This window comes from Coturnix japonica, chromosome 4 (assembly GCF_054131305.1).
Source record: "Coturnix japonica strain WE chromosome 4, WE-NBRP24, whole genome shotgun sequence".
NCBI lineage: Eukaryota > Metazoa > Chordata > Aves > Galliformes > Phasianidae > Coturnix > Coturnix japonica.
This window is the reverse complement of record NC_140666.1, coordinates 29755174-29777474: the sequence shown is the minus strand read 5'-3', so window position 1 is coordinate 29777474 and position 22301 is coordinate 29755174. Positions and strand designations below refer to the sequence as shown.

General features: G+C 35.9%; 1 protein-coding gene across 5 annotated transcripts in view; it reads right to left on the bottom strand.

Annotated features, from left to right (window-relative positions):
* The window catches only part of TLL1 (tolloid like 1), a 133149-nt gene that overhangs the window by 35572 nt on the left and 75276 nt on the right, over positions 1–22301 (bottom strand). For 2 of the 5 annotated variants that reach the window (XM_085544821.1, XM_085544822.1), the window contains exons 6-11: positions 21643–21821; positions 19737–19842; positions 16588–16712; positions 10955–11070; positions 2528–2630; positions 695–811 (exon numbers count right to left, since the gene is read on the bottom strand). In XM_085544821.1, coding sequence (XP_085400947.1) covers positions 695–811; positions 2528–2630; positions 10955–11070; positions 16588–16712; positions 19737–19842; positions 21643–21821 — 746 coding nt within the window. Of the gene's footprint in view, positions 1–694; positions 812–2527; positions 2631–10954; positions 11071–16587; positions 16713–19723; positions 19843–21642; positions 21822–22301 lie in introns of all 5 variants that reach the window. The other 3 variants (XM_085544825.1, XM_085544824.1, XM_085544826.1) reach the window with 2 other exon arrangements.

The window sequence follows — 22301 nt, the reverse complement described above, 5'->3', positions numbered from 1 at the left end:
AGAAAGAAAAATAAAAAAGAAACCCTATATTTTATAATAGCCGAGACATTTTGGCCTACAGATTATCACTACAAGTTTATACTAAGTTTGAAGAAATAGTTCATATTAATAACAAATATTTGCATGAAAAGTAAATGCACTGTCTCAGGATCCATACCGATAGACACATGGAGAGCTGTAAATAGCAATTTAATCCTAGGGTTTACTACCATGGATTCAATATTTAAGAAAACACGCTCTATTTTAAACAGGTGAATGTAGACTTCATAATACACTCAGTGTGTGGGAGTACCTCTTTATTAAGTTATCCCAGAACATATGGAAAACTTTAGTCAGATTTTCTGAAGAATGAACAGAAAGTACTCAGATAATTATTTCCTCACACTGAGCACAAGAACATGAATATTTAGTTAAGTAAAGAACAGGCAAAACATATTACGAAAAATATCAGTGATGTCTCTGAAAAATAGGTCATCTGAAAACTGATCCCAGAATGTTTTAAAATGTCTTATCTACTAATTTGGCATATTCTACTCCCTTTTACTATCAAAATACCAATTACACATTACTATTTCTGACTATAAATGTGTATGTATATGTGTAAAAACACATATATTTACTTTTTTGCAAAGGCATCCGGTCAATATTTTTTTCTCCAGAAGCAGGTCATTTTTTAGTGCTGTCAGACACCCACCTTCATAAACTGCTGCAAAGCCTTTTCCAACCCAGTTGCTGCTGCTACGGAACTCAATCCACATCCTGCTGTCAGAGGACGCGAGGACTTCTGGCAGTTTGTCACCACAAAACCTGCCTAAAAACATGCAACCAGTAACTGTATTTTCTGTTGCCTCAAACGCTGCAAACATTTACACATGTGTTTAACATTACAGACATGAGTAACATAACCAGCTCAGTGGAACTATTCACACACTTATGACTGAGCACACGTGTTTCTGCCGATTAGGACCTAAATACACAAAGATTTTATTATGAAGTGTTTCATTGCTGTCAGGATAACAAGTCAAAGTAAAAAAAAAAAAAAAAAAAAACAAACCAAAACAAACAAACAAACAAAAACTTGGGGGAATTAAGTTGAAAAATGATTGTAATAGATTTTTTTGTATGTACACAGACCCAGGCATTTTGGAAGGGCAGAGTAAGAACTAATCTTAAAGAGTGTAACATCCAGGTCACAGTAATACTGCTCATCATGTCTAAGAGCCAAAGAGATTTAAAAACTAAAATCCAAGTGACCCTGGACTATGTTATCCTCTTATTTCACTCTAGGTAGGTGAAATCTCCATTTATCTAGGTGATAGAGAAAGGGTAATTACTATTTGGTATTGTTTCCTCTTTTCTTTTTAAGATAAAAAGTAATTTAAACAAAATAGGTACTACCATTAAAATTATTTCCTCTGCATCTGCTTCCATTTTATCTTACTACAGTTATTTTCAAATTGTGGTTGTGAAGATGGAAACAAATATTTTATTCTTAATTCTGAAAACAGAGAAAAGGACTAGTACACAACCCACAGGTGAGATGGTAACATACAGAAAACACATGGGCAGCATGAAGTAAAGCTTACAGAATCATATATACCAATATTCATTTTTTTTAAAAAAATAAAAAATTACTGAAATGAATTCCAAAATTAGTACTTGATCGTTTGGAAGAATTCTGACCTAGACTTTAATTCCCAATACACAGAATTTGAGATTTGGGTGTCTTGTCAGCATAAACTGCATGCTATCTGAAGTTGAAATTAATCAATAGCTATTCTTTTTCATTATTATTATTATTGTTGTTGTTATTATTATTATTATTATTACTACTACTACTATTATTATTATTCAAGAGTAACCAGCAAGGAAGATGTGGACAGAGTAGGCTTACATCTAAAGGCAGCATGATGGGGTATGTAACATCTCCACCAACCCTCTGAATTAAGAAAAGATACCTGCGGCTTCCCACAGGTTAGTTAAACTCGCAAGACTAAAGTCATCATTGATTTGCATGTTCTTCACTGTTTTTGCACTGAAGAAGCAAAGAATATCTAAGAGTAACCTATTTTTAATTTCAAAAGCACAGGAACAGAGCTAGTAAGTACAACTTGATAGTGGGTGTTCACACCCACTTTGCATGCGCTCATCACATGCTCTATGGATTCCCTATCAAATGTCCTGCAGCTCTGTCATTATACTATTTCCACATTTCCGTAAAACATCTACGAAAACACCATAAGCTAAACAAAAAGTAAAATGTTTTTCAGTTTTCATCTTTCCACACATGAAGCATGAAACATGACACATGTAATGACAACAGCTAATTGTAGGGAATGCTTGAGATTCGAAGTCAAGTAAACAAGGTATCTGAGACCATTTAAGTGTTTGTTTCTTTCCCACCTTAGTTTATATGCATTCTAGGAAGCAAAAGATAACTCACAAGGGTATTATGGCTACAATAGCAAGCAGTAAGTCCACTGAACTTTATGACTATAAGTCAGTGCAGCATTCACAAATTGCATACCAAGCAGAGGTGATTTTCTCCAGTAGCCATCTCTTACTTCAATGTAGTCATACCAACAGAGACTGCTCTTGTACAGGTCCATTGTGGTGAAGTTTAAAACAATCTACATCAGAGGAGAACGTGTCAGTGATTAACAATACAGTTCATACTGGCGAACATTCCCAACAGCATTCTGCAGATCTGAAGCCAGTGGTCATTCTTAACAGGAACTGTTTAGACAATTAATTAACTTCAGTTATTTCTTACAGTAAGTAAAAATTTTATATGAGAACATTAAATTTTTTTCTTTAATTTTACAAAGTTGAGAATATTCAAGACAAATTTAGTTGCTGACAAGGAGGTTTTCACTGAAAAATAGGAATTTGAGAATGCTCATACAGCAATATGAAATTTTAATCTCAATTTAAGTATGTCATTTGATAATACTCCTGCCAATTCTTCTTCTATTCCATTCTGTGATTATAAGCTGCAGAGACAGGTGTAAATTTTTTTGTTGGTTGGTTGGTTAATTTGCGTTTCCATTCAACTACAATTTTGACAACATTTTTTTACTTTCAGAGAAGTTATGTATTGATGGTGGTGAACTGTTGCACTTAAAAAAAATAATTAAAATAAATGGCACACATTTTCCCTCTTCACTCAGACTTGTAATGAAACTGCAATATAGATTTTAATACAGCGATCTTTGCATTACCTGGAAATTTGTAACTCGGATTTCCAACTTCATAGAGCATACCTGCACATGGGCATATTTTCAATACATAATGTTGGGAGTACTGAAGACTATCACATTATCCCACTTTGGTTTAAAAATACTCATCTTAAATCACCATAACATTACACTTTTAATAAAGAAGTAGGTTTTAGTTGGATCATAGGTTCATACTACCTACAGGCTGGGCTCCAAGGGACTGGGACAGTCTTAGCTTTATGCTCTACAATTTGAAGGATAAGTTAAAATATGAAGATTAAAAATCATTCATATTACGTATTATGAAGTCATTTCCAATTCATATCCTTTAATTGGATTTAAGCATATTTGAAAAAGAACACATCTTTGAGAACATTTCCTCAGTATACATTAATAAATATTTCAGACTAACTATAAAAATCTTCTTTACTCACTGATGAGCATTAAGTGGTTCTATTTTTAGTTTTGATCCTGGGAGCTCACAATTGAAACCTGCTATTATAAAGCAACCAGGAATTGCCACACAGCAGCGAATACCTCAGAGTGCAAAAATATACCTCCATGGCAGCCTATAAACAGCTGTGTGTGTCAACTGGCAGGATAGGAATTTACCACTTGATCAGCTGCAGGGAGGAAATACAGCATCATAATAATAGGCCCAGATAGCCATACCGGATGCTTTTCTTCCATCTTTCCTGAAGGCACCATACATCTCTCCAAAGACAATGACGTGTTACAATATCAAGCAAATATATATATATACATATGACTGTTAAATTCTCAAAAGAAAAACAGCTATTTTAGGAAGCTCATTTAAAGCTAACATAAAGTCCAGTGGTGTGGTTGTTCAGGTTAGAGAATGGAGAGTTGAGGTTGAAGCTCCCCTCTAAACAATGTTACTGGAGATATAATCTTTCATAGCAAAACTCTACATGTCTTAGCATTGAACTACCAAGGGTTTTGTTTTAATTTACTTTTCACAAACAAAAGAGCGCACACACATAAGTCACAGTCTCAAAACTCTCTTTTGTTTTCCACAGAAAATGGAAAAGCTTCTGACTGTCTTAAAAGGCATATTGCATCTTCCCCCATCACGTAAATGATGGCAACTTTCAGTTTGGGTGGAACACAAAGCTCACATGTAGCTTCCACCTTTACTACGTTGATGCAAACGGTAACAGAGAACATCTGTGAAGCTGCATATAAATCCCAATAGGCAGAACTCCCATACAGTGAGGCACGTTAACGTTGGCAACTGCAGCCTTGTGGGATGAAGGTATGAGTCAAGAAGCATGCCAAGGACCATCAGGATAGCACTGAATAAATGGATACCTGTTCTGATGATTGAATAAGGCCAAATATTTATGCCCACAATATGCTACCACAACCACAAAATCTCCAAGAGGGTTGCTTACACCACAGTCTGCCCCTAGCACCGTGTTCTTCTTGGGAACATCCTGCAGGCTGCTTTGGAACATTTTCAAAGTAGCAGATGCAAAAAAAAAAAAAAAAAAAAAAAAAAGTCTGCTGTCTATGTCTTTTGGCCCTTTCCTCATATCACTTTGGGAATAAAAAGTGAGACAATAATTTAGTCTCATATTTTTACACAGAGTTAATTTTACACTTTGGAAACTCCACAACATTTATATAATATTAACTTATCTCTAGAACTGGTATTGGCACTCTGGATCACAAAGACCTATAACAATGAATAGTCATGATATTATAGGTTTCCACCCAGTGATCCAAGACAAAAATGGACTGATCTGAAATCCAACACAATTGCTGTATAACCTCTTCTCTCCACACCAATAGTAACTTCAGCAGAAACGAACATACTTAAAATTATATATGCATTCCTTATACTAAAAAGTTTTCAGGAAAAGATTTTTTTCTTTTTGAGCTATATTTCAATAATCATATTGCCTGTCTTTGGGTACAGATTCCCCTTCCCTGAACTTCGAAAAACAGAGCTAATAAAATCCTAATGAAAAAGAAGAAAAAAGTTTCAAATACTTGCATCTTGTGTTATGTAGATAGATATGCTTAAAATTATGGAATTAGGAAAGAATGAAATACTCATGCTTAATCATTTGGTGAATTATAACAATTAGAGTTTTCTTACAGAAACTACAGCAAGTAAATCAGAGCTATTAATAGCTAGAATAGGTAAGAAATTCAGAGGGAACAAGGAGAAAGTGTTCCTTGTTGGGCAGAGGAGCAGATCATCCTCATTGTCACCATTTAACTCCTAGAACTTGCACCAGTGAGACATCCAAGACTTGATTCTAGATGTTCTGTGTCTCTGCAGGTTCTGTGAACTAGATTTTAATATTGTTTTACCATTTCAGATGTACCTATACAGATTAAGCAGAACAAATTTCAATGCCAGAGGGCCAACTCAGATGATTCAGGTAAGCACAACACACTCCAGGTGCACAGTCAGCAGATCAGGTACTATACCCTGGGTTTCTAATAGCCTATACTTTAAATGCATCTCTTAAGCTACATCTCTTTTTGGACAGTTTTTGTTTGTTTTTTCTCAATTTACCAGTTTTTCAGCAGGTAGAAAATGATACTTAAAAAAATTCTGAAAAACGGGAGTCTGTTTTCATTCCAGTGTTACTGAGATATTTGACTGAAATCATTCTACAAACATTCAGATTGCAGATCATTGTGCTTTTTTGTAGGCCCCAAAATAACATGAGTCAATGCATTGGTTGAACCCCTCAGCTGGCATTTACTAGGCTGGTGTAGATGGGCTATCAACATCTTTGCATGTTTATCTCAGTCTATACCTTCTGTTTCATCAAATTCCCTGGATGCAGAGTTCCCCTGCTATTCTCTCCCAAAAAGGAACCTAACAGCTCACCTCCTTCCCTTTGGCTACCAATACACCCCTCAAAATTCTCTTAGCTTTCCCTGATGTCTAACTTGCAGAGCATTTTGCCTTTACAACTCAGACAATTTCTGGTACATGTACTGATATTATCAGCATCCCCACACCATTTACTTACCATATTAGTCTACATGAAAAACATGCAGATCCAGCTAAAAGTACAATAATTCATATGCCTCCCTGTTTCGTTTTTTTCTCCTATTTCCAAGTGCTATTTGAATATACCTCTGTGAATTAATGGCAGAGGCATCCTGTATACTGTTCTCTCATTCACAGAGCAAGTTTGTCTGTCCTTTAAATCACAGAATTATAGAGTCCTTAGAGTTGGAAGGGACCTCTGAAAGTTCTGTAGCCCAACTCCCCTGCAAGGAACAGAGACACCACAGGTACATCAGATTGCCCAGCCTCGCCTTGAAAATCTCCAGGGATGGAGCGTGAACCACAACAGCAGGTAACTTGTTCCAGTGCCTCAGTACCCACACTGTAACTTATAACTAACCTAAATCTACCTTCTTTGAGCTTGAAGCCATTTCCCCTTGTTCTACCCTCACAGACCCCACTAAAGAGTCTGCCCCCTTCTTTCCTGTAACTCCCCTTCAGATACTGACAGGCTGCTCTCAGGTCACCTCACAGAGTTCTCCAGGCTTAAGAGCCTCAGTTCTCTCATCTCCTCGTAGGAGAAATGTTTCATTCCATGGATAATTTCTGTGGCCCTTCTCTGCATGTGCTCCAACAGCCTCATGTCTCTCCTGTACTGAACACTCCACTCATGTATGCAGTACTCCGGATGAGGACTCACTGGCACATAGAAGGGAAGGATCACCTCCCTTGCCCTGCTGGCCACATTTCTTTTAATGCAGCCCAGGACACAGCTGGCTTTCTGGACTGCGAGGGCACATTGCTGGCTCATGTCCTGCTTTCCATTCACCAGTACCCCCAGGCCTTTTACGGCAGGAATGACCTCAATCTTTTCATCCCCCAGTTTGTACTGGTAATGGGGGTTGCCTCAACCCAGGTACAAGATCTTGCAATTAGAGATATTGAGGAGTATCAGCCCCAGAACAGACCCCTGGGGAATATCACTTATCACTGATCTCCATCCAGACATAGAGCCATTAACCACTGCACTCTGGACTCAATAGTGCAGTCAGTTCTTTGTCCATCAAAGAGTTCACCCATCAAATCTGTATCTTTCCAATTTGAAGAGAAGGATGCTGTGGGTTACTAAGTCAAAGGCCTTACTGAAGTCAAGATAGGTGACATCAGTGGCTCTTCCCTTGTCCATTGATGCAGTGACACCAACACAGATGGCCACTTGGTTTACAACCTGGAGGTCTCTGACCAGTCCAGCTGCAAGCTTTCCATTTTCCAGGTGACAGATGAAAAAAATCACATTTCTCTGTTTTCTGCTTGCAAATTTGCCTTTCTCCAAATCTTAGGCACCAGGACAAAATTGGGAAAGGGTTGATGTTACTTAGGTGTGATCATGTCATTGTGTGCCCCAGTGGCGCAAGTGGTAGGAATGCTGCGTTGCAACACTGGAGGCCCTGAGTTCAAATCCCCCCTGTGGCGCAAGTGGTAGAAGTGCCGCTCTGCTACACAGAGGCTCGAATCCTGGGGGGTTGGACTTGATGATCTCTAAGGTCTCTTCCAACCCACACGAGACTATGATACTATGATGATGATGTCACTATCCCAAAGAGCTACTGAAAACAATCCACTAAAATTTGTTGAGCCTCCTTAACAGTCTCTGCTTCTCAAACTATATGAAGTAATCTTCATAGCTTTTCCTGACTCTAACATGCCAAAGTATTTGATGATACAGCAATTCCCAAACATTAACCAGAATTCGTGAATTGTACAGAGGCAGAACCCTCAGCATGTCACAGCATGATTTCTGGTCAGCAACCAAACAAGAATATATAAAAGCCTGTTTTGCAGTTCTGGAAAGTATTTGAAAGAGCTGCAGACAAGGTAGAGTTTGTTCAAGGGAACAAGACGGCTGAAAGTCTGACAGTGCTAGTCAGCACAATTAAAGAATTATTGATTACACAACTGATTCAATTGTACTACTGCAGCGTCAAAGAGAATATATCATTCCTCCTACTACCTAGGATATATAGCGAACACCAGTACTAAGTAAATTCTCTACTGTGGAATTTTTTCCATCTCAACCAAGGACTTATGTGCTCTCTTTCATCATTAATTGTACAAGTTAATGAAAAAATAGAAGGTAATGTGGATTATTCAAAGGGACAGATACCAAAAAAAAAAAAAAAAAAAAAAAAGCAGCACTGGCACAGTTGAAATGCTCCATGTCAAAAATATCTCTCCACACCCGAAGGACACATTTGCTCTGGCTGAGGGCATACAGTGTTAAAAGCACCATCCTTCCACAGATTTTTCTTTCTATAGACATACTGTGTACGGCTGGCAGCACATACAGTTGTTTACTGTGTAGACTTCAATCTATGGAAAAAGTACAAGGTGAATGAACTGCCTTGTTTTAGTCATAGGGATGTGAGTATTTTAGACTGGGCTGGTAGTTTATGACCTCTATCAATAAAACAATTACTGCAGCCAGTGTATACCACCACAATCCCATCCTTATTTGAATTTCCTGCCAAAGATCAGAGGTGTCTCTACTTATAGAAAGCAGCACAGATAGAATACAGTCCTTTAAACTATGCTAAAACAGTACAATGTTAAATCTCAGTACGTAAGAGACAAGAGCTAGACAATCTGGACTGATGCTTTTTCAGTTTATTTTTAGGTGACTAAAGTGCTCACTGACATTTCAGAACATGATGTGATGTACTTGTACGTTCTCTAACCCCCATGCAATATTTTTGAGATCTATTAGGGTCAAAAACAGCAAACCAAAGAAGATATAAATTTAAATATACATTTATATCCCGTCATAATGTAAACATGTTACCAAACATTTGCTGAGAAAGCTTGTGATCAAGCACAATACATGTGTCCAAGGTACTGTGCTATATGCATTAATTAACATTAGTATCTCTTTTCTGCTATCTGATTTTCACATCAAGTACTTGCTGCAAATAGTATCTTTTATCTCAAATAAGATGCTATTCTTGCGGGAATAGCACTGACTAAACAGATCTTTTGGAATTAGCACAAATAGAATTTACGTCATTCTTGCTGAATTCTATGGAGACTATGAGAGCTTGAGGTCAGAACAGCGCCCTACAGACAGGACATATCACATCAGATGGCAACTAGAAAACAAGGTTTAGTCGTTTACTCCACTGGAAGAAAGGCTAGAATGGGAAGGGAGCTGGTCTCCTTGCACTGTTGATTTCAAGAGAGTGGCTTAACCTTGTACAGCTCCAGTAGTCATTCCAATCTCGAGACATGATAATAATATTACAAATGTATTACAGCTGCACTGACATCCACAGCTACGGTTGCACAAAGTTTTGAGTATGCTATAAATTCTACACATATTTTCCAACTCATACACAAACATTATTTTCAGAAGCCAATAGTAATTGTAGACGACCACTTCAACTTTTTTTTTAATCGAGAAAAAGGAAAAGAAACCTAAACCACTTTGGTTGTTAATATGCTGTGTCTGAGAAGCAATACAAACAATAGGGATATAAAATTACCTACCCAGATTAATTTGCATCTTTTGTGCAACCCTTTTCTTATTCATCTTTTCATTTGTTTTTCCCTGCTAACCTGCAGAGCCACCCACACCCTCTCAGCATGTTTATTTTTCCTCCTGTCTCTGGATCCTGCCCAGAGCAGGGTGAATGCATTCCAAATGACTTTGCTCTCATCCTTCATACTGGCAAATGCTCTTAGAATTCCTCAGAATACATTAGCACATCAGGGACACATATTCTTGGTGTGTTCCAGGACCCTAACCTGAAAGAAATAAAGTAATCCAGCTGGGGAAAAATTATGTCCATTGCTGAGTGGGAGAACTAAATATCTTGAGGCAAATGCTATGTTTTCCTCGTCGGAGTCTCCAGTATTGACACAGATGCAGAGTCCTGTATTTCAGGCTATAAGCTATATTTGTTTAATATTGCCTACTGCTTCAAGTAATATTTATTCCTGAATAGTTTATCTCAGGTGAAATGTCCTACTTTTCTCTCTATCCTTATTTACTCTGAAGCGGGCTAATATTTGAGCCAATAATTTAAAACAAGATTCAGCTAGCATATTTTGAAAGCATACACAAGAAGAACAGGTTTTGCTTTCAGTAGCATGGCACACTTCCTTTCCCAGATGACTGTTCTCCCCAGGCCAATCTCTTTATATGTATATTTTTTTGGAAGGGTAACATTTTCCTGACACTAACACATGGAAATTAAAAGACTATGCACCAGAATGACATAGGGGAGTATCTCACACAAAATTGTTTCCTTCATTTAGGTTTCAAAAGATCTCTTTCAGTATAGGAAGGAGTTCCTAGCCCCAGGCAGCAAAACTTGCCCCAACCCATACCACATAAAAGCGCTTCCAGAAGCCTGCACTACCTCTTCCATGTCTATGCTGAAGAACCAGCTGCATTGGAAACCAGTTTTGAAGGGGTTTCTTGACGCAAACACGTAGCAGTTTGAAATCAGAATTTCATTTCACACAAAAAGACACCAAATAGATGAAACTGCATTTCTAATCCCATAGATCAGAGTCAAGTCAATGGCAGAGCTTTTACAATCCCATTCAAAACACTGTTCCACAGCTTACCATCATTTTCAGCTATTCTGCAAGCTTTAAATGTAAGTGAAAAACTGGATAAACACAAAATTTTGTTCCAAAAAAATATTATCTACCTTTATCTGAGAGAATGTTAAAATACCTTTTCCCCTGGAGTCACAGAGATTCGCCATATGCAGTGTGTGTAGGAAGGATAACCGTTTGGAAATCCTGGAGAAGAAAAGTTGCCTGTAGATTCCTGCAGTGTTTCTCCACACGCTGAAAGAATCAAAATACAGTAAAAATATGAAATTGAATGTGCCTAAGAGAGAAAGATGTGTCCTTCCAATATCTATTTAGAATCCATTTAACTCATTGCAGATGCAGAGTGGAAAACAGACTAGTTGTTTTACAATTTATTCAAAACGGATTTTAAGCCAATCTGACGTTCATTCCATTTTACACAGGATGTTTTTATTCCATGAACTGCTTCACTTGCATACTGTCTGCTGACTTAACCAAAATTAGAGCAGTCTTAAAAATGTCACTGCTGCCAGTCAACTGCAAAATTATACACGTAACTTTATTTTGGAAAAAAAAGTTAGCCACACCCTCAGGCACATCCTTTATGAGCAAAAACAAAACCACAACAAAAACTGGCATAGCATGATTGGCACCACATTGCAGTTTCATCAGTGGTTTCATTTATTTTAGTACTTCGCCCACATGAGAGACAGCTCTTACCAAAAATTGCACAATCATATTGGTATAGAAAACTTAAATCTTGCATTCAACAGAATATCTTGCAACAATGATTTGTAGAGGTGAGGGTAATAAAGCAAAGCAAATGTGAAGTCCTGAAATACCAAGAGATTTTGTATTCTTTACTATTAAAGCTTTTAGCACCCATATCTCACCTGTCAATCATGCTACAATCTGCTGGCTGACTAATCAGTAATTCCCCCTCATGCTAAAATACATCATTAGAAGCTCCCACTCTTCTACCCCATTAAAATGATTCTGGTGGGATGTCACACCTCAGTCAGTCATCTTTTCAAACCATCAATCAAAGTTGTTTCACCTGCTGATCTGCAGGTGGGTTATAAGATGTGAACTGGAGAGTATTATCCCATGACTGACAGCGTAATCAGATCTTCAGTGCTTTCAAATTACAGCACTACCACTGCCAGCAGGTGAACCAATGTATCATCAAAAACTCAATGAATTATAAATGATCTGGAAAATCTTTAAATAAAAGGGGACAAAAGATTGTTTATGACAAAGAGACAATGCAGCTGTAAAGGCTGTCATGTTAAAATGCTTCTAAGATGTAATCTGGCAATGACACTGTAATATCAGGCATAAGCTACATTCAGGGTATTAAATATGCTCTCTGACACTGAAATGGTTATTGTGAGGGAAGAGAAAGATTAGTGCAGCCTCCCAAAAATTTAATAGCTGAAGTTACTGTCACCATGTCCTTCAGAAATGAAACAGACAAAAATTAAAAAAAGTTCCTTCCCCTCATTAAAAAAAAAAAACCCACAACATTTTATCTCTTCAAAATTGCAGGCATTCACAGGAAATGACATATACACAAAAGGTATTCAATGCTAAATAATTATTTCTATATAAAACCTTCCCAGTGAAAATGTTATGCCCATAATTAACCACAATTTATTTTTCACATGGCAGTTAATGAAAACTTAAATAAATTACAGAGGGCTGCACTGGGCTCCCTGAGAGCTACTGAGCTGTATCACAGCTTACAATAAATATTTAAAGCACCTAAGAAAAGGCCAAGAGTAAAACAGCTAAGACAGAGCAGAGGAAAGCAGAACCCAAAGAGATACAGTGAGTCCAAATGCTCTGCTTCCGCCACAAAGAACCTTCTCTTATTCTTCCTCAACTCCATGTGTGGCTTCAGTGAGGCTATGTTGCATAAAGGTACTCTCAGAAGGAATACAGTCAGATTAAATGCAGCCCCACAGTTAGTAAGAAGGATAGACAGGATATCCTAAGTTGGAAGGGACCCATATCGACCCAAATCGAGTCCAACTCCTGGCTCCATACAAGAACAGTTAAAGATGAGACTATAACTGAAGACCCTGGCATAACTAGCCCTGATGTTACAGTCCTTAAGTTATTCATTTTATAAATAAAGTTACTCATTTTATATGAGCGCAGAAAAATAGCTTTTGAAAACAGTTCAGAATTCCTCCCAGTCATACAGACTGCAAGATTATTTTTGCTGTGTTCCATACAGAGAAGTTGTATACAGTCATAAAACTATGTACTTCAAGTAGCTGCTACTGAACATTTTCCTTCTGTAAGAACTTTGGAATAAAGCTGTACAGCATAAAGCTAGCTTCCTCAGTGGTTTAACTTCTATCCATATTAAACACCTCAGAACTCTCTAATAATCAAAATTTTCAGAAAATTTCTAAACATAAGGCAAACATAAGAAAAAAATTAATTGGATAACTTCTACTAAGAATAAACACAAGCAGAAATTATAAAATAAGGTTGGACTTCATGTATTTCACAGTATTTAACATTTTTAATTAAAAATTCCTGGTTACTCAAGGGATATGTGACAAGAACAGCTCATACTAATCAATAGCTGAATTAATTATCTGTGGGATCAGACTACCAGGCTGGCTTCCAGAGCTGCTGTTGATAAGTTGATATTTGGGTGCTTCTTGCTTAAAAGCACATTTCTCTGCAATGGGTCAGTGATTATTAAAACAATGAAAATCTTCCTGTTAAATAATTAAAGGTTTATCTCTTCATTATTAGTGATTAAGTTTATAAGATAGTATATTATATGTACTTTAGTGAGCTACAGTCCATTAGCAATGGATTCAGGTTAAGTTTAGGTATTAGGAAAAATTTCTTGTCAGGAAGAGAGGTGGTGCACTAGCACAGGCTGCCCAGGGAGGTGGTGGTGTCACTGTCCCTGGAGGTGTTCAAGAAATGGATAGATGTGGCCCTGAGTGACACGGTTGGAGGGCATGGTGGGGGGGTGGGCTGCAGTTGACTGGGTGATCTTAGTGCTCTTTCCAACCTTAATGATTTTATGATTCTGTAATTCCAAATTAAGAAAGGAAGGTAGTAGTAATAAAATAGTAATGGCCATTTATTTAATTTTCCTCAGATCTAGTTTTAGCATGTTTCATGTCAGAAGAAATTGATTGCTTCTTTTACTTTTGCTAGTCTAGATCACTTATGGCTCTTCAGCTATCCCACCACACACACTCCAACCAAAAGTCAACCTACAGCTTGAGAAGCCTTGTCTTCTGGTGGGCCTTTCTGTGGTAATGAAAGGGAAAATATTTTTCTCCTCTTTGTAAAGATTAGGAATAGATGCAGACATCAGGAGGATTAGATTACAGAAAGCAATTTCTTCTACTGAAGCCTGCCAGTGTTTAACTACACAGCCAGTGTACGACATCACTCCCATCTGGCCAATACACACAGTATCATAAGAAAAACAAAAAAAAAAAATAAAATCAAACCTGCTGCTCATAGACCACTGAGCCTTGGCACTTGCTCAGCTCATGAAAGACAGCTTCACTGACCTCAAACCTATTTCTCAGTCACTAATTCCTTTTCTAAAAAATGACCCTGACTATCCTGGCTAGTTAAATCTACTGAAGAGGCTCAGCTGCCTCAATAGTGAGCTGATCAGCTTTTTTCTCCAGCATCCCCAAACTCAGCTTTACATTCACGGGTCCCAGAAAATGCAGTACACTTCTCTAACCAGAAACTGCTTATAGGAGCATCTGGAACTCAAAAACAAAACAAAACAAAACAAAACAAAAACCATACAAAAAACTACAACATTTTTGACTCACTATTTTCTGTATTTTCACAGTATTGCATTTAAAGTTAAAAAAAAAAAACCAAAAAAAACCAACAAAAAACAAACCAAAAAAAACCAAAACCAACTCTGAACATGTGAAAAAATGCAGATATTATTAATGTTTGAGACATTAACTGAGCTATCATAGGCAGATATTATGATTAACATATTTTGTCTCAAACAGGAGATACAGCACAGCTCCAAAAACAATGCCACGGATGGTTACTGCTGTAATGAACATATATGTTTCACGAAATAAAAATTATATTGTCTGAACTATCAGCCTTGCTATTTTCTGAAACGTTTCTTAGATTACAAATACTGTTGAACTTGCAGAGTTGCTTTCCTTACTGAGTGTTTTGTTGATGGTGGCTTTTATCTTTGTATCATGTGTTATTCAGTAACTAAAAAATAAATTGAAAAAATGTGATGTTAAAGAGTACAGCATGTAAAATTTGTACCAAAACCTTCAGCCTGTCTCTCTCTCTCTCTTAAAGCTCTCTTTTCCAAGCTTTATTTTTACCAAACTAAGGCAAGAAAACTAATGTGCTTTATCCCAAACTTTGCCAAAGCATAGCACAGAAAAGAAGCATGATCCTGCAACCACTCATCATTTTTGCTATCTCTCTGAAATGCATTCACCAGTACTGCAAATTTTATTAAGTACACTACTGCTGAACAGCAATGTTTTTACAAAACCACGAAACTAACTTTCCAACAAGACTGTGAAAACATCAAATAAATGGTAATTCATTATCAAACACATTCATGAATTATATGTGAAAAGCACTTTTTTCTTTTTTTTTTTCTGAATAACTGTTTGAACTTTAGCTCAAAAAGCACATTCTGTCTTTGCATGTTCAAGTTATCAGAGTATCATCTATGCACTCAGCTGCCAAGGTGGTTTTTGAGGGTTTTCTTTTGGTTTGCTTTATTTTCCAACTTAATCAAAGGGATATAAGACACTGGTTATATTCACAGAGATCTAGGTTTCATATTCTATTTTTGCCTTCAAAACTCATCTTTTATCAAATACATTTGTATTTTCTGTGTTTATGAAATAACTGTTCTCCATATACTCTTATTAGAAATAATGCTACCAATGAGAATACTTTTATTCAAATACAGTCTGCATCAAAAGAACATAACAAAAATTAATCCAGAAGGGATAGCGCTAAAGAAAATGCGCTATTTTATCCTCTGATAGAGCCATAAACACTGTGCATGTTCTCTGTATATAGACAATTATAATTTGATGTACTTGGAGCACAAAAATAAAAGCATTATTTCAGCAATAAAATGTATATCAGAAACTCCAGATCTTCAGTAGATCGTGCTGATGCTGATACAAATCTAAAGCAGCTCCCACACTTCAGTCCTGATCCCTCTTTATAGTTCTTGTGCATTGATCGGGTGGTAAAAAGTAGCCCTAAAACCTGTTTATAGATAGTTTACAACTGAGTTATCCTGGCTTGTAGTAATTTATTAAATTTTGAAAAAGCTATACTGAGTTCAGAGTCAATTGCAACAATTTAATTTGCTCATTCTGCCCTCCACTCAAATTCAAAAGAGTAACGACCCCAGATGCATACTAAAACTAACTAGTACAGTTGAAGATTTGCACTGCAAATACGTAACCAGTAGTACCATCAAACATTATTTCTTTTCCAGGCATTGAACAGATAAGGAAAACATTCTGAAATGGAATGAAACTAAATATTGTTTCATGTAGTTTGTCTATCTTTAAGTGCTTTGCATATGAGAGACCTTACCTAAAAGATTTTTCATGATTCAGCTCTTCTAATGCCTACGTCAGTTGCCAACATGGAAACAGAGTAATAAAGCAACTGATTCAAAGATATTATCATTCTTCTTGAAAAAAATGAAGTCAAACAATTGCTAGTATGTGGTTTTTGTTTGTGGTGCAATACCTGGACATCTATACAGCTTTCTTGCCTGTGCAATATCTCCTTTACTTAGACGGGTACGTTGGCCAATAGCAGGTCGTATACCATTATCATCACGGGAAGGGAGAATGGTATCCAGAAACATGCCCCTAAAAAAAATAAAAATAAAAAATAGACCCCAAAAACCCTATCAGATTTCTGTCACAAAACTTGCAGAGTTTGATGCATTAATTATGCTATCATGTAAACCTAAAATTTATATTTGGCATAAGTAAGAGGGTAAAATACAGAACTTTAAATAGTGAAAACAAGTCAGAAAAATTCATTGGGTTGTCAAACCTTAAGCAAAGTTATCAAAAAAGAATCGTTCTTCAGTATATCAGTGAAAGCTTTAATATTTCTGCTAGCCAATGGAATGGAAACCTCTTACTATTACTTTGATTACTTTGATTACATAAGGAAAATGCACTACAACTCAGTTCATCATACTGAAAAAATTACTTGTAAAATTGAATAAAAATACATAAATAAGTCCCTGTCACAAAATTCTTAATAATGAAGTTCCTATTCCTAACGAAGTTTTTAAAGCCTTAATGTTTGACTTGCACGTGTAATAACAAGTTAAGTCAGTCCTGTTTTGTCAATCCAATAAGAAGTCACCCAGTAATGCAAAGCTATTCCTGGTTTTAGTGGATTCTTTTCTTTTTAGTAATGTCAAACCATTCTTCTGTCATGTGTTATAACAGATATAATTCTACTCTAGCTGCTGTTGCTATTAAAATATAATTGCTTGCTTTCCAGATTGTGCTTGCTCTACATCAATATATATGATTTCCATAATATTTATCTTAAATGACTAGGAGTAATAGAGAAGCACATTTGTTCCAAATATGTACTTTTATTCAAAATATCCCCAATTTTGAATATCAATCAAAATACTCTGGTAGTCTGAAGTCAATTTTAGAAGAACATCATACAAGGATGTTCTGTTATCATGTTATAGTATTTGAGAATTCAAAAAATCCAATAAAATGGAATTTAGCAGACAAATATGTTTTTATATTCTCTTGTTCTTTAATTTTTGGATACTCTCTTTTGTCCTTGTAGGGTTTGTACAGAAAAGCTAAATTTTTTTTTTTATGTATGGATTAAATAGGTCCAAAAAAATGAATGAATAGCAAGGATCTTTGCAGCTATAAATGCTGTTTATTAATATAAGTCACTTTTTAAATGATAATAAATGAACAACTTTGAGTATAGGAGTACATACTGCTCTCTCAACCCATTCAGATTTCTTGTGGCATCACTAATGATTTTGGAAAAAGAAAAAAATAGCTTAGGATATTACATTTTGCTGAACTCTAAAATAAACTACTTATGATATTGTTCAGTTTCTAGAAATGAGGGACATTACTAATTAAAACAAACAAACAAACTTATCTCTAAATTATAATTGTATTTTCCACTGATTTTTGGTACCATCTGAAACATGAAGATGCCATTATTATTTTTAAAAACGTGAAAATGATCCTCTCAGATGTCTCAGCACAATTTTGATAAGTACTTTATTAAAAGGACAACTGGTAACAGTTTTAATAAAGCATTAACAATATTATTGTGTGCAAACAGAACTTTATGAAGTTTTGCAATTTCTCCTACTTATCCAGAGTAGAGTATAACAACAAACAGTTGGCAATAATTCACCCTGGGCATGACTCATGCTTTCAAGAGAAATTACTGCAAATCGATACATGACCTCAGGGTTTGGAAGGTTGTTTTTAAACAGCGTGAATTAACAACCTATTGCACCTTGGGGCAGGGCATGCCTACTCATGGCACTATCAGTTTTTGCCAGCTTGGAAACTGGTGAGATCAGAGCCCAGAATTCAAATTATCTTACCTTGTCATTGCCCTAAGACTCTGGAGGGTTCCAGATTGTTAAATTTCTCTATTTTATATAGCTGTTTATAGCTTAAGGTAATTCATCTGTAACTGGATTAAGCAATATGACTAGTATCTACCCTATGCGACTCAATTTCCACGCTCTTCCAGGCCATGCAATATATATGCTGAATACACTCAGGTGAGGATTTTTGGTGGCCTTCAGTTTATTTCTGAATCTGTCAGCCTAGGAATAATTTATTTGATAACCAAAATTCTGTTTGCTTTATATGACATGCCATGAGGTCCTTGCTTAGTTTTCTTTCGGATTTTTTTCATAAAACTACATTACTCTAGTAATTTCAGAGAAGTAGAGAGTTGGACTGCAACTTGATATAAAATATAATAGGAAATCTGGTGAAGACTCCTGCTCTATTTTTTCTAGCCTAGGAGAACAGCTTGTTGTACAGCTTCTCAAATCTGTTCAGTGTTTCAGAGCAAGCCCAGGAAGTTTAGAGTGGGCTTGTCTGCAAGAGGAGGAAAAAAACATCTTTCTGTATAGATGTTTATATATATTTATATAATATATATATTTTTTTATATTATTTTTATATATATATATATATATATATATATATAATATATATAATATATATATATTATAAATATATATATATATATTTATATAATATATATATATATTTATATATATAGATGTTTATATATAGATACCATCAGATGATGGTACTGATCTGTACAAACAACACAGAAGGGACTGCAGCCTCTGTTGTAAATGGTTGGCTACAGCCCTTTGTAAAGGTTGTGGTCTGTGTGGTAGATTTCCTACCACCATAAAGTGTTCTAGTTGCATAACCCACTGTTATTCAGAAGTCACTTTTCTCTTCAAGAGAGAAGATCGTGTTATACTTAAAACACTTAATTTCACTCATTTGGTTATTCTAAGTGCAAACATGCGCAGAATATAAAGTACTACCAAAAAAAAAAAAAAAATCAAAAACAAAAAAAGACACGAGGTCTTAAAATCTAAAGAACTGAAAAAAACTAATAGGCTGCTTTGAAACTGAGCAGAAATGAAATGTGTTCAAGAATATAATTTAATTATTCTGACTTAAACAAGCTGTGTTTTTACTGCTGTGAGTATACCACGCTACAAAGAATATTTGAAATGATTACGGAATAATTTTAAATAAACAAAATTACATTTTATTTATTTTAGCATTCACAGAGAGGAATAGAATTAAAAGTCAAAAGGTATAACCTGAGACTCCAACCTTGAGAAGGTGTTCCTGGCATAGTGCATGATGCTGTCAAAGTCATATGGTTCCCCAAGGGAATTCACCTCCCCAGGCTCCATCTTCAAGAAGTTGTATTCCTGACCTAAGGATGATTGATAATTATTCTCTGTAATATCTCTTCTTGAGAAGATAAAAAACCAAACAGGAAAAGAAAAACATCAAAGATCACAACTTGATCGCTCACTGACATTCATAAATCTTAGCCATCATTTGGAAGTACCTATGTGCTTTTATTAACCAAGACAGCAGACATCTCTGAAATATCTGACATATAGAAAGACTGTTCTCATTCACCTAATCCAGGAAGTCTCTAAACAGTATGCTATAATTCGTGTAGAATCTGGAAAATTCGCTGGCCTGTTTCTTAATTCCAGACAATGAGAATATTATCATTATTTTAGACTCCTTTCACTTATTCATTTATTATTCATTTATTTTTAGATTACTATCATTTATTTTAAATTCTCTAGACTTATACTAAAGTGACATTACTTCAGTGAAGGCTGAGCACCCATGTATTCCAAATACAAGTCACATTTTCAGACGTTTGGCTGTTGCAATTTAAATTCCAAGTAGAACAAAATAATAACATTTAGCTCATAATTCCAGATCCATAATTCTTTGACTTAATCACTCATACAGGGATGCAAAGCACTTCTTACTCCAATTCATACTTATATTGCTGTCTTGCAAAACAAACAAACAAAAATCAAAAACCCTTCAGTAGCATTAACATTATTAACCAACTTCAACTGTGTAACTTAACAGAAAAAAAATACTTTGGTGGTCATGATCTCATTTAGTGATACTCAAGCTCAACAAGTTATTCTTAAATGACACCACAAGAAGTGGTTTCAGTAAGAAAGTAAAGGGCCAACTGAAAGGGGAAATCAGGAAGCAGAGCCTGGCACTATACTGTATTTTCCCCATCAGAGAAAGAATCTAAGAGATGAGCACTTGAACAGCACCAATGCAAGCTGAAGGGAAAGACAGTAGGTGGAAAACTTGGATGTGGGAACTGGATTTCAGGACTTCAGAGACTCATGGAAGCATGAATTAGCTACCAGACTTTCTCCAGCCATTTTTGAGCTGGAAAATCATGGAATGGACTCGGTTGTAAGGGACCTTAGAAGATCTCCACTGTTCTGGGATTCTCAGAAGATTTATTGCACACCAGAATTGTTTTGTTTTAAAACTTTTTTCTTTAGGGACAGACAATCTAATCTACTGTTATAAATTTTCCAATTTCATCCCTTCTCAAACCCTGCAGAGAATGATCAAAAAGGTCAAAATTAGCATATAACAAAGACCAGGTCTACTTATGAACAATGCAAATTGAGCATTCCTAGTTTCCTTCCAACTTGCCCATGAGAATAAGCAAAATTCTAGACTAACATGCAGATAACAGTTCAAGATTTGAATACCATGGGAGCACTGTCACAGACTCAAAGTGTTCATTTTCCCTTCCAAATCTCAACCTTCGAGGCAGCTGAACAGGTATCACCATGTCTCTAATAATTATTCAGTATGACTACGAAAGTAAAAGCCTTTCTAAACCACAGAAAAATAGGATTTCAAAGGGCTTTAACTATAATAACTTCCTTCAAAATTTCTGAGTATGATTACTATTCCTCTCCTTCTAGCCAATGATACCTCATGGCATGCTATTTAGCCAGATCTTTAAAAAAGATTATATTCTGATTGCAGTACTTTATTTGGGAATCCACTTGAGATTAGTCTAACTAAGAGGAATAACAAATGCTTATTTTGGCTTATTATCTAGAGCATTCAGTTCTAGAAAACACAAGCAAATGAAGGAAATGGCAAAAAATAAAGTTATTTTATTTTTTCCCCCCAAAAAACGTTTATTAGAACATCTCACCTGGTTGGATGTTTTCTCTAATGATGGTGACATGGTCATCTCGGTCTGGTCGTGTATGTTCATGCCAAAAACCTATCACATGACCCAGTTCATGGACAACTATGCCAAATTTATCACAGTTCTTGCCAATAGATATAGCTTGAGGACCATTTCCTCTTCGACCCACATAAGAACAGCACCTGTAATTAAAACACAAATACAGATGAATGTTCTTGTGTTTTTATTTAGGAAACTCAGTTAAAATCTGAGAAAATACCCTTTTTTTTTAAAAAAAAAAAGCACAAAACTACACACTGTGAAGTTCCTGAAGTCTCTCAAACTCTAGAACTAGTGCTGGAATGACAACCTACTTTTAATTCAGAATACCTTGTAAAGAACATATGCATTATTTGATTTATTATCCAAGGTGTTCCACAAGACATTAGTTGCATTTAACAGAACTTATGGTCTTGTACTTCCAAATTACATAGTAATGCACTTGCACTCAAAGAATTAATAAAGTTCACTTTAATGAAGTACAATGTCACCCATGTCACTGCTTTCTTGCCCACACATCCTCAACAAAGACACATGAAAGAAACAGGAAAAAGTATGCACACTCTTTCTTTCACACTATACTTCTGCTGTATGTCTTGCAAACAGAACCTATGTAGTCATAC